The sequence below is a fragment of the Pristis pectinata genome, chromosome 4, assembly GCF_009764475.1.
Source record: "Pristis pectinata isolate sPriPec2 chromosome 4, sPriPec2.1.pri, whole genome shotgun sequence".
NCBI classification, from domain to species: Eukaryota; Metazoa; Chordata; class Chondrichthyes; order Rhinopristiformes; family Pristidae; genus Pristis; species Pristis pectinata.
The window spans coordinates 58632068-58648814 of NC_067408.1; the positions used below are offsets into that span (position 1 = coordinate 58632068).

General features: G+C 44.1%; 1 protein-coding gene across 1 annotated transcript in view; it reads left to right on the forward strand.

Moving 5' to 3' along the window:
* LOC127569636 (hexokinase-2-like) overlaps nucleotides 1-16747 on the forward strand; it is a 42211-nt gene that overhangs the window by 8908 nt on the left and 16556 nt on the right. Inside the window, 3 exon segments of the mRNA XM_052014436.1 lie at nucleotides 1291-1439; nucleotides 11134-11250; nucleotides 11384-11479. Coding sequence (XP_051870396.1) covers nucleotides 1291-1439; nucleotides 11134-11250; nucleotides 11384-11479 — 362 coding nt within the window.

A 16747-nucleotide genomic window follows, 5' to 3' on the forward strand; every position in this document is an offset into this window, starting at 1 on the left:
GAGTGGAGGCCTGTGACTAGTGGTGTGCCTCAGGGACCTGTGCTGGGGGCCATTGTTGTTTGTTGTCTATATCAATGATCTGGATGATAATGTGGTAAATTGGATCAGCAAATTTGCTGATGACACTAAGATTGGAGGTGTAGTGGACAGCAAGGAAGGCTTTCAAAGCTTGCAGAGGGATCTGAACCAACTGGAAGAATGGGCCAGAAAATGGCAGATGCAATTTAATGCAGACAAGTGTGAGGTGTTGCATTTTGGAAGAACAAATCAAAGTAGGACATACACGGTAAATGGTAGGGCACTGAGGAGTGCAGAGGAACAAAGGGATCTGGGAGTTCAGATACATAATTCCCTGAAAGTGGCGTCACAGGTAGACAGGGTTATAAAAAAGTCTTTTGGCATCCTGGCATTCATATATCAAAGGATTGAGTATAGGAGTTGGGATGTTATGGCGAGGTTGTATAAGTCATTGGTGAGGCCAAATTTGGAGTATTGTGTGCAGTTCTGGTCACCTAACTGTAGGAAGATTGAAAGAGTGCAGAGGAGATTTACTAGAATGTTGCCAGGTCTTCCGGAGTAGAGTTACAGGGAATGATTGAACAGGTTAGGACTTTATTCCTTGGAGTGCAGAAGAATGAGGGGAGATTTGGTAGAGGTTTACAAAATTATGAGGGGTATAGACAGAGTTAATGCGAGTAGGCTTTTTCCACCTAGATTAGGAGAGAGAAGTATGAGAGGGACATGGCTTTAGGGTGAAAGGGGAAAGGTTTAGGGGGAACATTAGGGGGATCTTCTCACTCAAAGAGTGGTGGGAGTATGGAATGGGCTGCCATCTGATGTAGTAAATGCCGGCTCACTCTTAAGTTTTAAAAATAAATTGGATAGATACATGGACAGAAGGGGTCTGAAGAGTTATGGACTGGCGCAGGCAAATGGGACTAGCGGAATAACACTTCGGCACAGACTAGAAGGGCTGAATGGACTGTTTTCTGTGCTGTAGTGTTCTATGGTTCTATGGATAGGGCCATGAACGTGCCCACGATAGACCCAGCCAGCATTAGATGGACTAGCCCAACAAGTACTGGTTGTGAACTTCACCCTCAGTTTGTGTGGTAAGTGCAAGGAAATGAAGGAAAGGCTGTGGATGTGGATGTTGGGGCAAATGCAAGGAAATGACTGTGTTATGGCAGGGGTTTGGGATGAGGGCTATGATGTTGATCATGAATGGGGCCATGAACTGGGAACCAGACTAGGCTGATTTAAATGTGTTCATTTGATTTGGATCTGCAGAAAAAGGCACCTTCCTGGCCCTGGACCTTGGTGGCAGCAATTTCCGAGTGTTTTTGGTGAAGCTTGGCGATGAGACTGAAAATGGATATCAACAGGAGAGTCAGACCTACAGCCTGAGTCAGGAGGTGATGCAGGGGACTGGAGAACAGGTAGTGCACCAGAGAAGTCCACCTCACTCCCAACATCCTCCACCTAAAGGGACATTTGTCAATGAGAAGGATAAAAGAAACACATCTTTGTGCCTTTTAAATCCCATCCAGTGCATTGCAAAGATTTTAGAGTCTAGGAGATAGTTGTAAAGTATTGTAAAAATAGTTGTAAAATATATTGTAGGAAATGGGTGTGTGGTCTCCTATACACATAAGAATAACAGCATAATATTTCTTCTCTGAATAGAATGAGAGATTAATGATGACCAGGGCACTCTGATTAACCAGCAGGTTATTTCTTGGAATAGGTCCGGAATGGAACTTAAATTGAGATTGAGAGAACATGGATGGATGACTCTCCCAATCATCAGTAGTTGCGATGGACTGACGTTCCATTTGTAAACCTTCGGTTGAACTGAGATCCCAATAACGGCATTTACCATCAGCCATAATTTACCAACATCACAGCTGATCTCCTTAAATTGGCCATTGTCACATCTGGAGACTAAATTCTAGACCATAATCTGAGTGGCTACAACTGACCTGGGTCCTTTCTGCAGTTCCTGGTTTGCTTCCAGCTTCCTTTGTGCACAGTGTATTGTTCTGCAGCATCGGGCCTCCTCCTGTGGAAGAGAGTTACACATGTCAGGCCCTGATGTGACTCCTGAGGGCTGGGTGCTAATCCTTGGTCCTGTTCACTCCATCACTGGCCTGGCCTCTGTTAGATCTGGAGATGATGTTGTCCAGAAGGTTTTTCGAAACAGCCTCCACCCACCTTGAGAACTTGTCCACTATTACCAGAACATTTGAGTATCCTTGGCATTCTGATAGCATAATGTAATCCACTTGTAGGTGGAAAAATGGTCCAGGTGGGGCTGGGGCACTTAATTGTGGTAGCTTTACTGCTGCTCCTGGGTTTGTTATCTGGCATATCATGCATCTTTCCAATGTTTGTCGGGCTTGTGATCTAAACTTTGGATTTCACCACCACTGGGAGAATCTGCTGGTCATCATTTCCACTCCAATGTGTCCTAGGAGGTGTATCTGCTGTGCTAAACAAGGAAGCAATGTGGTTGGGGCTGCCAGTCTGTGACTAGTATCATATCTCTATCCTCTGTCATCGTTCAATTTCCCACCATTCTCTACCCTGGACCACTTTTCATTGTTAGAGCATCAAGCTTGTATTTCTTGAATATCCTGTATGTTTATATGTGACAGAGAATTCAAGTTTGTTCTCACAACTTTAGTTGGTGGATTCTCTTTTTTTTGTTTTATCCCTTTCATTCCTTTCATTGCTTCCCGTGTTGCCCTTTTTGCTGCTTCATCTGCTAATGTATTTCTGCGAATTTCAACTATGACAATTTTGGAGTGGCCTTGACGTTTCAATACAGCCACTTTTGAGGAAATTGTATAACATCCATTAATTCTTGCAACAACTGGCCATTTTTGATTGGGGTTCCTACAGCCGTAAGAAATTCTCTTTGCCTCCATAGATTTCTGAAATCGTGAACAACACCAAAGGCATATCGGGAGTCTGTGTAGATGTTAGCTGATTTTTCTCCTACCGTCTTACAGGCCTCAGTCAGGGCTTTTAGTTCTGCCTGTTGTGCAGAGGTACCAGGAGCCATACATTCTGATACCAGCACTTCGGTTTCAGAGACAAGTCTAACAGCCAATCTAACTCCTCCTTCAATCATCAAGGAGCCATCTGTGAACAGGATCAGATCCGGGTTTGGTAGAGGCATTTCTTTGTGGTAGTTTGCATCTTTATGGCATGTCATTATTTTTGCGCAGTCACGGTCATTTTTGTCTTTCAACCATATTGGGTGGTTTGTTAGTTCAGGTTTGACCAACTTCATTAGATTCCAGGCAACCTTACCCATCACAAACTTAAGGGTGGAGTTTACGGTCAACGGAACATCCATTCTAAGGAGGGGTTGCGAGATGTCTCCCATTCAAAATTGTGTTTTTTGTAGATGAGGACCAACCTGCACTTCAACTGATCTGGTTGTGGTTCAAGTAACTTTCTGTCCTCCAGCACCATATGCATATCTGCAAATATTGGTCAGTGGTACTTTGTATTTTTGGGCAATGGTTTTGGTTACACATGTTAGCTCAGCTCTGGTATGTAATAAGAATTCAACACAATCAGCAGTGTAACATATAAACCGTCTGTTTTATAGCTTTATCAGGGCAAGCAAAAGGCTGCCGGAAAGGAGTTTGTCATTTTTTTGAGCTTGAGACTGCTTCCAAAAGTTGCTTTTATTGATCAATAGTCAGTTGATGAAACTGTACTGTCAGGTCAGGGTCTTCTGACACTGGTGGAGCCGATGGTTGAGCCTGTTTCCATTGACTACCTTGTTTTCTGGCCCTACAACTTTTAGCCCAATGTCTAATTCTACCACAATAGTGACATGCTCCTTTAGGGACTTGGTCTCGCTTCTGTTGTTGGTCAATGAGTTGCCCCGCCTGTAATGCTCTTAATGGAACTTCCATGTCTCGTTCCACTTTGGTTAGTGATATCCACTAACTGGCTTCATTCAAATTTGATTTTGTTACCCTAACCATCTGGCAACATCTGGCTTCAGGCCATCCATAAAAGTTGACTTCAGTGGACCATAGACAAATCGCTCTATGTTATCTTCATTTACCGTTGGAACTCCTAAGTGGTTCAACCACACTTTTCTGAAGCATTCCTCATATTCAGGGACATCCTCAGGGTTCTTCTGCTTGTGGCTGATGACCTTTCCCCAGTCTGTTGGTGTTGGGGTTTGTTCATGCAACTACATCTTAATAGCATTCCAACTACCTTGCAGAATTTGCTTATCCTCTCCGATGTCCGCATCTAACTTGATGAGGAGATAACATAGTGGCCAGAATTTGGATGCCATCATATGGGTGCAGGTCATATATATTCTTAAAACACAGAAGTTCAGTCCAGATCTTTGAACGTCCTTTTGTAGGATGTGGGACCTCTTTGGACCATCTATGAATCTTCTTAGGTTCAGCAGATTTGTGAGAAAACACTTGTCTTCTTTCATAGGATTTGCTATCATTCCTGCGCAGCTTCACTTGCTTGGTCTTTGATGGAGTCAGTTGAGGCCTGGCTGCCAGTCCTATTTTCTCATTGTTGTCATCGTCACTTAAATCACTAGAGATCGCTGTAGCATCTGTGTCGTGTCCATTCTGCAATCCTGCTAACTTCGGATAGAGGCACTGCTTTGGATTGGTGCAGGAGGTGTATCCCAAAGAGGAGGATCAGTGACAGGACCACACCTCTGAGAACCTCGCTGTGCCTCTCCACACTGTCTCAGTTTGTCTCTGAGCTTTGTATACTTCACTTTGATCCTATCACACTTCTTTTGTTTTCTCACTTGTTCAGTTAGTGTACAGATTTGCTCTTTAGACATTTCACAGTCTTTATTATGCTGACTTTGTAACTGAACAGGTTCTCTCTTTTTTAGTTGTGATAAGACTGCTAACATGATCCAGTTTTCTTCTCTCCCTCACGCATTCTCTAGATCTTACCCCATGCCTTTTTAATATCATCGAACAGCCAAATTCCTTTAGACTCAGCAATGATGGTATATTTCATTCTGATTTCTTCACCTGTCTTATCCAGTTGGAATACTTTGTTTAGATAAGAATACAAACTCAGTCATCTGTTCATATGTAGCAACTGGAGGTTCAGTTCCCTCTTTTCTCTCTTAGCTTTTCTTCTCTAATTTGACCATGGCTTTGATTCTCCTCCTCCTACATGTGTAGATATAGAACAATTGTTTGCTTACTGGTGGCTGGTAGCCTGAATCAATAGATAATACAATTGAAATTCAAATGAACTGTACACAGCCAAATAGATTATGCCAAATCATCAAATTAATAGACCGTGCACAGCCAAACATACTGTTTAACTTCACCTAAGATAGAGCAGAGTAGAGGAGCTGATCCCCGGGTTTTAACTTCACTCTTAGACTTCCTGTAAATAGTGTATTGAGGCAAGAACTAGGTGCTTCTTTGACGATTAGGAAAGTAAGAAGGAAGGTCTTAACTCCTGTTAAATATGCACACTAGAATGTTCTATCTTTTCCTGATGCCAAGTTGTTAGATCTGAAGATGATGTTGTCTAAAGGTTCTTCAGAAGTAAAGAATGAGGAGTAAATCTTATGGTTACGGCCATTTTATTAGACGTTCATCACTAGACAATAGACAATAGGAGCTGAATTAGACCATTCGGCCCTTCGAGTCTGCACCGCCATTTTGAGATCATGGCTGATCCTCAACAATCAATATCCTGTTCCTGCCTTGTCCCCATATCCCTTGATTCCCCTATCTATAAGAAACCTATCTAGCTCCTTCTTGAAAGTGCCCAGAGAATTGGCCTTCACTGCCCTCTGAGGCAGTGCATTCCACAAATTCACAACCCTCTGGGAGAAGAAGTTTTTCCTCACCTCTGTCCTAAATGGCCTAGCCCTTATTCTTAAATCATGCCCCCTGGTCCTGGACTTCCCCAACATCTGGAACATATTTCCTGTCTCTATCTTGTCCAATCCCTTAATAATCCTGTATGTTTCAATCAGATCCCCTCTCAATCTTCTCAATTCCAGCGTGTGCAATCCCAGTCTCTCCAACCTCTCAGCATAAGACAGTCCCGACATCCCCAGAATTAACCTCGTAAACCTACGCTGCACACCCTCTATAGCCAGGATATCCTTCCTTAACCCTGGAGACCAAAACTGTACACAATACTCAAGGAGTGGTCTCACCAGGGCCCTGTACAAATGCAAAAGAATCTCTGCTTTTGTACTCAATTCCCCTTGTAATACAGGCCAACATTCCATTAACCTTCATCACTGCCTGCTGCACTTGCTCATTCATTTTCAGTGACTGATGAACAAGGACTCCTAGATCCCTTTGTATTTCCCCCTTACCTAACTCCACACCATTCAGATAATAATCCGCCTTCCTGTTCCTGCTCCCAAAGTGGATAACCTCACACTTATCCACATTAAACTTCATCTGCCAAGTATCTGCCCACTTAGCCAACCTATCCAAATCACCTTGAATTCTCCTAACTTCCTCTACACATGTCGCATTGCCACCCAACTTTGTATCATCAGCAAACTTGCAAGTGTTATTCACAATGCCTTCATCAAAATCATCAACATAGATCGTAAACATCTGCGGTCCCAGCACCGAGCCCTGTGGCACCCCACTAGTCACGGCCTGCCATTCTGAGAAACATCCATTCACCCCTACCCTTTGTTTCCTATCCACCAACCAGTTTTCTATCCATGTTAATACCCGACCACCAATTCCATGAGCCCTAATTTTACCCACCAATCTCCTGTGCGGCACTTTATCAAATGCCTTCTGAAAGTCGAGGTATTCAACATCCACTGAATCTCCCTCGTCTATTTCCTGGTTACATCCGCAAAAAACTCCAGTAGATTAGTCAAGCATGATTTGCCCTTGGTAAATCCATGTTGACTCGACCCAATCCTATCATTGCTATCCAAATATGCCGCTATTTCATCCTTAATAATGGACTCTAGCATCTTCCCCACCACACATGTTAGGCTAACTGGACGATAGTTCCCCGTTTTCTCCATCCCTCCTTTCTTAAAAAGTGGGAAAACATTGGCCATTCTCCAATCCTCAGGAACCGACCCCGAATCTAAGGAACATCGGAAAATGATCACCAATGCATCCACAATTTCTAGAGCCACCCCCTTTAGTACCCTGGGATGCAGACCATCTGGACCTGGGGATTTGTCAGTCTTCAGCCCCATTAGTCTACCCATCACCATTTCTTTCCTAATGTCAATCCACTTCAGTTCCTCTGTCACCCTCTGCCTTTTGTCCATCCTTACCTCTGGGAGATTTCTTACATCTTCCCCCGTGAAGACAGATCCAAAGTACTTATTAAATTTGACTGCCATCTCCTTGTTTCCCATAATAATTTCACCCGATTCGGTCTTCAAGGGCCCAACATTGTTCCTAACTAACTTCTTTCCCTTCACATACTTAAAAAAGCTTTTGCTATCCTCCTTAATATTCCTGGATAGCTTGCCTTCGTACCTCATTTTTTCTTCACGAATTACCTTTTAAATTCTGCTGCACCTTAAAAATTTCCCAATCTTCTATCTTCCCACTCCGCTTGGCTCTGCCATACTTCTTCCTTTTTAACACAATGCTATCTCTGACTTCCTTTGTCAGCCACGGTGGCCCCTTTCCCCTCTTTGAGTCTTTCCTTCTCTGGGGAATAAACTGATCCTGCACCTTGTGCATTATTCCCAAGAATACCTGCCATTGCTGTTCCACTGACAATTCTGCTAGGATGCCCGCCCAGTCAACTTTAGCCAGCTCCTCCCTCATGGCTCCATAGCCTCCTTTGTTCAACTGCAAAATTGACCCTTCTGATTTGCCCTTTTCCCTCTCCAATTGCAGATAAAAACTTATCATGTTATGGTCACTACCTCCCAATGGCTCCTTTACTTCGAGTTCTCTTATCAAATCCTGCTCATTACACAGCACTAAATCCAGAATAGCCCTCTCCCTGGTTGGCTCTCGTACCAGCTGCTCTAAGAATGCATCCCGGAGGCACTCTATAAACTCCCTTTCCTGGGGTCTAGTACCAGCCGGATTTTCCCAGTCCACTTGCATATTGAAATCCCCCATAATTACTGTGACATTACCCTTGCCACATGCCAACATTAACTCACCATTCAGCTTGCACCCAATATCCACCGATCGGAGGCCTGTAGATAACACCCATTAGGGTCTTTTTGCCCTTACAGTTCCTCAGTTCTGTCCACACTGACTCTACTTCTCCTGATTCAATGTCCCCCCTTGCAAGGAACTGAATTTCATTCCTCACCAACAGGGCCACCCCACCCCCTCTGCCCACCTTCCTGTCCTTGAAAATTCATTTCCCAGGTCTGATCTCCCTGCAGCCATGTCTCCGTTATCCCAGCAACATCATACTTACCCATTTGTATCTGAGCTTCAAGCTCGCCTACCTTATTCCTGACACTCCTGATCATCGTACAGGTCAGAGTGGGTCAGCCTGTACCAGCAAGCTAGGCAAGTAAAAAGAAGTAACAAAGAACTGGACCACATGCCCTCCCTTTAGTGGCCTTCTCTACATTGGTGAGACCAAATGCAGACTAGGTGACCATTTCACAGAATACCTGTGCTCTGTCCGTAACTGCAACCTGCATCTTCCCATTGCCAATCTCTTTAACTCCCCCTCCCATGCTATCATTGATATGACAGTCCTCAGCCTCCTCCACTGCTGGGAGAATTCCAAGTGCAAACTGGAGGAACAGCATCTCATTTGCTGTCTTGGAACCTTGCAGCCTAATGGCATGAATATTGAATTCTCCCACTTGAGGTAATCCCCACCCCCCCTTCCCCACAACCCCCCACCATGCTTCTTCTCTTCTTCCCTTTCCTAGCCTTTTTTACCTCTCTCTTCTTACCTTTTACCTATCCCCTAGCGGATCTGCTTTCCCCTCCTCCCCCACAACTGACTATCACTATCTCCTACCTACATCTACCTGTGCCCACCCGCCTCCCTCTTTTGTCCACCTATCACTGCTCTGCCTTCCCCTCCAATATATTGGTCTTCCCCTTTACCTATCTTCAGTCCTGAAGTCAGGTCCTGATCCGAAAAGTTGACCGCCTGCTTTTCTCCATGGATGCTGCCTGGCCTACTGAGTTCCTCCAGCATCATCGTGTTTTTCATCTGGATTCCAGCATCTGCAGTCCTTTATTTCTCTGCTCTCCTTTATACTGCAAACTGGTCTAAACTTGTTTAGATAAGGAAACCTGTGAACAGGTACTGTCTGAGTCACACTTCAGCTTTGCAGACAAACAATCTACAGTAGAACCAAATATACTGCAAGTTACCAAAAGCTTACAGACAAACAGGTGATTATACAAACATATTAGCAAGCATAAAGAAAGCTAAAACTACAAGGAAAAACACAATAAAACAACAATCTGGACACTAATCCAACACCTCCATCCACTGGGAATAGTTTTGCTCTCTTTTTACCAAAACTGATTTCCTTAATATCTTGAGTCATTAATTAAATCCCCCTTATCCCAAGTTCAAGAGAGCACCATCCTACTTGTATAATTCATTAGAGATTGGTAAATCAATGCTATGGCCCAACTGAGGGGAATATGACCTCCCTCAGCCATTGTCTCAAAACTGCTCATTGTCTGCAGCCTAATTCTAATTCCCTCTACTCAGCCCACCAGTGATAAGCCCTCCACTAGCTTCAGGGTGAGGGGGGAAGGTTTAAAGGAGATGTGAGGGGCAAGTTTTTTACACAGAGAGTGGTGGATGCCTGGAATAGGCTGCCAGGGGGAGTGGTGCAAGTGTGATGGATCTTCACTATCCAGGCCCTGGAGGCTTACCTCAGCCTTGTTACAAGTCACTGTCCAGGGATCAAGGAGCTTATTAGTCGAAGAAACAGTTCCCAAGAATTAGTGTGCCTTTCAGCAGAAACAAACAGTCCAAGGTTTTTGTCGCTAAATAATTTGAAGTCCTAATTTGTGCTCTTTGCTCATCCCGTTTATCTAGTCTTAGTGGGAGCTGTCTTGTGCCATGTGAGGTGGGGCAACTGGGCATCGGGGGAAGCAGGAGCATATATTTTCTTTGCTCACTGTTGGTTTCTACCCTGACATAAATTGGTAAATTGGTTTATTATTGTCACAAGTACCAAAGTGCGGTGAAAAACTTTGTTTTGCATGTGATCCATACAGATCATTTCATCACATCAGTACATGAGGTAGTACAAGGGAAAACAATAACAAAATGCAGAATAAAGTGTTACAGTTGCAGAGAAAGTGCAGTGCAGGTAGATAATAAGGCCATAATGTGAGTTCAAGAGTATATTGGGTGCTGAGCAAATGAAAGCGCTCCATTGGCTCTACTTCTTCAGAAGGCTAAGGAAATTTGGCATGTCTCCATTGACCCTCACCAATTTTTATAGATGCACCTATCCAGATGCATCATGGCTTGGTATGGGAACTGCTCTGCCCAAGATCTCAAGAAATTGTGGACACAGCTCAGCACATCATGGAAACCAGCCTCTCCTCCATGGACTCTATGTACACCTCTTACTGCCTTGGTAAAGCAGCCAGCATAATCAAAGACCCCACCCACCCCAGACATTCTCTCTTTTCCCCCTTCCCACCTGGAAGAAGATACAAAAGCCTGAAAGATGCTCTCTTGACCTCACAATCTACCTCATCATGGCCTTGCACCACTGCATTTTCTCTGTAACTGTAACATGATATTCTGCATTCTGTTATTGTCAGAGTCAGGATCAGAATCAGGTTTATTATCACTGGCATATGTAGTGAAAGTTGTTGTTTTGTGGCAGCAGTACAGTGCAAGACATAAAAATTACTATGTCACGTTACTTTGGGAGGTGCACACAAAACAGTGCCTTTTTTTGTGTTCCCTTGTACTACCTCAATGTACTTATGATATGAAATGATCTGTATGGATGGCATGCAAAACAAATTTTTTCACTGCACCTCGGTATATGTGACAATAATAAAGCAATTACCAATTCTCCTTCCTCCCACTGCCTGGTCCCCAGAGCTCCTGAGCTGCTCCGATGTTTTGTTCCGTCCGATGGTTCTGAAGGAAGCTCTAACCTTTGCTGTTTTGTAGCTTTTCGATTATATTGCAGACTGCTTGGTGAGGTTCCTGCTGAAGAAAAAGGTCAGGGATCACCTTCCCCTGGGATTTACCTTCTCCTTCCCCTGCCATCTGACCAGTTTACATCAGGTGAGACTTAAGCTGTTCATCATTCCAATCCAGCCAGCATTGTTCAGTTTTTTGCTCTGTCTGGCAAACAAATTGACTCAGTAGAATGGTAACGTGGCCATATTTGATCACTGCTTATGGTTTTGCCCTGCAGGGCATCCTGTTGAAGTGGACCAAAGGATTCAGTGCTTTAGATTGTGTTGGACGAGATGTGGTGCAGCTTCTGCAAGCAGCCATTCAACGCAGAAAGGTAACACATCTCAGCCCAAGAGTTGCAGTTTAGAGACACAGCTGATTGATCCCTGTCACCTGGAAATGCTCTCCAAAGCCCAAGCAATGTGGTCGACATTTTCCAGGGCTTGGAAGCAGCCAGCAAGCTTCTCTGGCCCAGGCAGCCCTGGGTGAGACTCTGCTCCATGCCTAGCCTGACTTTGTCGCCTGCAACTGCCACCCATATGGGATGGACCGTGCAGGTTCACTTGGTGACTGTGTAACGCACAGAAAAGAGAATGTTGTAATGGAGGTGGAACCAATTGAGAGGTGTACCTTATAATGAAAATGGAACAGTACAGCACAATGTCTGTGCCGACCATGATGCCACTTTAAAGTAATCCCATCTGCCTGCACATGGTCTGTGTCCCTCCATTCTCTGGCTGTTCATGTGTATGTCTAAATGCCTCTCAAACATTGCTATTGTATCTGCTTCCACCACTGTCCCTGGCAGCACATTCCAGGCACCCACCATGCTATCTGTAAAATAAAACTTACCTTGTAAAGGCATGACAGAGGAGGGGGAGTTGCCTTTTGATGAAGGAGAACATAACAATGGTCCTCAGAGAGGATATTCCTGGGGGATCATCCAGTGAGGCCGTATGGGTAGAAATTAGAAACAAGAAGGGGATGGTCACTCTGATGGGACTGTATTAGAGGCCTCCCAATAGTCAGGAAGAATTAGTGGAACAGATGTGCAGGGAAATCACAGGTAGCTGTAAGAACAACAAGGTAGCATTAATGAGAGATTTTAACTTCCCAGTATTGATTGGGTTCCATAGTGCAAAGGGCTTGGATAGGGTGGGATATGTTAAATATGTCCAAGAAAGTTTCTGTAATCATTTATATATATATATATATATCTATATATCTATATCTATCTATATATATATATATATATATATATATATCTATCTATATCAATCTATCTATCTATCTATCTATCTATCTATCTATCTATCTATATATATATATATATATATATATATATATATATATATATACATATATATAAAAAAGGGCCCTGGTAGAGAGGGTGCAACAAGGTAGCTCAAGTGACTGAAGAGTCAGTGGGGGAGCACTTTAGGTCCAGTGACTGTGATTCTATTAGTTTTAAAATAGTTATAGAGAAAGATAGGACTGGTCCTAAACCGGGGCAGGGTTAATTTTGGAGGCATTAGATGGGATTTTGCAGAGGTCATTGGGTGAGACTGTTTGCAGGTAAAGGATGACTGGTAAGTGGAGGCTTTTAAAAGTGGGATTTCAAGAGTCCAGGGCAGCCTGCTCCTGTTAGGGTGAAGGGCAAGGCTGGCAAGTTTAGAGAACCTTAGTTGATGGGAGATATTTAAGCTCTGGTCAGGAAAAAGGAGGCATACATCAGGATTAGGTAGTCAGACCAAGTGAATCCCTCAACGAGTATAGGAAGTACAGGAGTACACTTAAAATATAAATCAGGGCAAAAAGAGGGCATGAGATGGATATGACAGGCAAGATTAAATAAGATCCAAGAGATTCTGCAGGTATATTAAGAATAAAAGAGTGGCTAGGGAGAGATTAGGTCCCCTTAAAGATCAACATGGCTGTCTATGTGTGGAGTTAAGGTGCTTGTTGAGATTTTTAATGAATATTTCTCTAAGTATTGGCGGTCCTAAAGCACATTAAGATGGATAAATCCCCAGGGCCTGACCAAGTACGTCCTCGACCTTGTGGGAAGCTAAGGAAGAAATTGTGGAGCCCTTACGGAGATATTTGCTTCAACTTAGCCACACGTGAAGTTTCTGGAAGACCAGAGGGTGGCTAATGTTTGTACCGATATTTAAGAAGGGCAGCAAAGACAAGCCTGGGAACTACGGCTAGCCAGCTGACATCGGTGGTGGGTAAGTTACTGGAGGGGATTGAGGACAGGATCTAACAGCCATTTGCATAGGCAAGGTCCCGCATGCAAGTCTGGTCTGGAAGGTTAGATCGCATCGATCCAGGGAGAGCTAGCTAAGTAACTACATAATTGACATGATGGTTGGAAGCAGAGGGTGATTGTGGAAGGTTGTTTGTCGAACTGGAAGCCTGTGACTGGTGTGTTTCCCAGGGGTCGGTGCTGGCACATTACTGTCTGTCATTTATATAGATGATTTGGATGAGAATATACAAGGCATAGTTCGTAAGTTTTCAGATGATTTATTTCCAGAGTTTAAAAGCTGCAACATAACTTCCCGACTCTTGAACTCAATGCCTCGACTAATAACCAAGCATGCCATACACCTTCCTTGCCACCCTATCAACCTGTGCAGCCACTTCCAGGCAGCTATGGACTTGGACACCAAAATCCCTCTGTACATCAAGGTTGTTAAGGGTCTTGCTGTTAATTGTATACTGTCCCTTTACATTTGATCTCCAAAGTGCAACACCTCATACTTGTCTGGATTAAACTCCATCTGCCAATTAACAGGTAGTGCAGGAATTCCCCTTGAAACAAGCATACCATTTTGGATACTGCTAGTAGGGCGGGGGGGATGACTGTTCAGGAGAAAGCAGCAGCAACCAGGTCTGTGGCACCAGGATTGGCTCTGAAGCTTAGCAGGCAAGGGTGAAGGCAGACAGGACTATTGTGAAGGGGACTTGATAGTTAGGGGGACAGGGGTTCTGTGACCACAAAAGGGACTCTAGGATGGTGTTTTGCCTCTCTGGTGCCAGGGTTGTGCACGTTGGCACAAATGGCATTGGTAGAAAAAGGGATGAGGTTCTGTGGAGTGGATATAGGGAGCTGGGAAGAAGTTAAAACCAGGACCTCAAGGGTCATAATCTCTGAATTACTTCCAGTGCCATGTGCCAGTTACAGTAGGAATAGGAGGATATGCATATGAAGGTGTGGCTGAAAAATTAGTGTAGGGGTCAGGATTCAGATTTTTGGATCATTGTCTCTTCTGGACAGAGGTGACCTGTACAAGTGCGACGGGTTGCACCTCAAATGGAGGGGGACCAATATCCTGGCAAGCAGATTTGCTAGATGGGTTTAAACTAGTTTGGCAGTGGGGGTGGGATCCCAAGCATTAGGGAGGCAAATCGGAGGCTGGAAAGTGATGGAGAAATGAGTGACAGCAAATTGAATAGGCAATGACAGGCAGTGGAACAGCAGGGAGCGAGGAAAGTCTATTAGATTAAATTCGTTTATTTCAATGCAAGAATTCTGACAGGTAAGGTGGATGAACCCTGGGCCTGGATAGCTACGTGGGACTGGAATATTATGTCCATTACCAAACATGGCTAAGAGAGGGACAGGACAGGCAACAAAATGTTCTAGGGTACAGGTGCTGTGAGTGGGATAGAGGTGGAGGAAAGAGAGAAGGAGGAGTTGCATTTTGATTAAGGGGAACATCAAGGTAGTAGTCAGAGATGAAATTACTGAAGGATCAATTTGAGGGCATTTTTTTACATAAAAGGTGGTATGTATGTGGAATGAGCTGCCAGAGGAAATGATTGGGTCAAGTACATAACAACTTTTAAAGACAGCTGGAAAGGTTCATGGATTGGAAAGGTTTAGAAGGTTATGGGCCAAACACTTGCAAATGGGACTAGCTTGGATGGGCATCTTGATCAGCATGGACCATTTGGGCCGAAGGGCCTGCTTCTGTGCTGTATGACTCTATGAATCCTTAACTCCCTTACCAATCAGTCACTGCCTTAAATGCACCCCTGTCTTGACCTCCACAGTCCTCTATGGTAACCAGTTCCACAGATTCACCACCCTCGAGCTGAAGAAATTCCTCCTCATCTCAGTTGTAAAGGGACATCTCTTTTCTGAGGCTGTGCCCTGGGATCCTGGACTCTGCTACTAATGGAAACATCCTCTCCATTTTGACTCTATCCCTTGGAGCACAGGGAACTGAAGGGTGATCTTATAGAGGTGTATCAAATCCTGAGGGGCATAGATTGGGGTGAATACGCACAGTCTTTTTCCCAGGGTTGGGAAATCAAGAATTAGAGGGCATCGGTTTAAGTGAGAGGGGAGAAATTTACTCGGGACCTGAGGGGTATATGGAACGAGCTGCCAGGGGACGTGGTTGAAGCAGGTACATTAACAATATTTAAAAGACATTTGGAGAGGTACATGGATAGGGAAGGTTCAGAGGGGTTATGGGTCAAATGCAGGGAAATGGGGCTTGATAAGATGGGAATCTTCGTCAGCATGGACAAGTTGGGTCGGAGGGTCTGTTTCCATGTTATATGACTCTAAATCTCTTTTAATGCTCCTACAACTCAACTGAAAGCTGTGCCTCTATTGTTTTCCCACTCTGGGGAAAAAAGACTCCGGCTATCTATACTGTCTATACCTTTAATAATTTTACATAGTTCTATTGGTCACCCTTCAGCCTCTGACGCGCCAGAGAAAACAATCCAAGTTTGTCCATCTCTCCTTATAGCACATACTCTCTAATCTGGGCAGCATCCTGGTGAACCTCTTCTACACCCTCTCCAAAGCCTCCACATCCTTCCTGTAATGCATCCACCAGAACTACACACAATACTCCAAATGTCCTTACTAAAGTTTTATTCAGCTGCAACATTACTTCCCAACTTTTATACTCAATGTCCTGATCAATGAAGACAAATATGCCATTAGCCTTCTCGCTACCCTATCTACTTCTCTTGCCACTTTCAGGGAACTATGGGTTTGCACCACAAGATCCTTCTGTACATTAGTGCTCCTAAGGGTTCTGCCACTTACTCTATACTTTCCTCCTACATTGAAGCCCAAGTGCAACACTTCACACTTGCCTGGATTAAACTCCATCTGTCATTTCTGTCCCCATATTTCCAACTGGTCTATATCCTGCTGAATTCTTTGATTACCTTTCTGATATATATCACAAACAACTGGCTCCAAGCCTGATCCTTGCAGAACATCACTGTCACAACCTCCAGTCAGAATAACACCCTCCCCCACCACCCTGCCTTCTGTGGCCAGGCCAATTTTTGGGACATCAACTGGGATGTTGCAGGACTAGAGGGTTTGATTTATAAGGAGAGACTTGGATAGACTAGGACTGTTTTCCCTGGAGTGAAGGAGGCTGAGGTGTGACCTAATGGTGTTTATAAAAACATGAGGGGCATAGATAAGGTGGATGGTCTAAAACTGGAAGGCATAGGTTTAAGTTGAGAGGGAAAGATTTAAAGGGATCTGAGGTGCAAATTTTTCTCACAGTCTGGTGGGTAATGGAACTAACTACCAGAGGAAGTGGCAGTTCCCTCC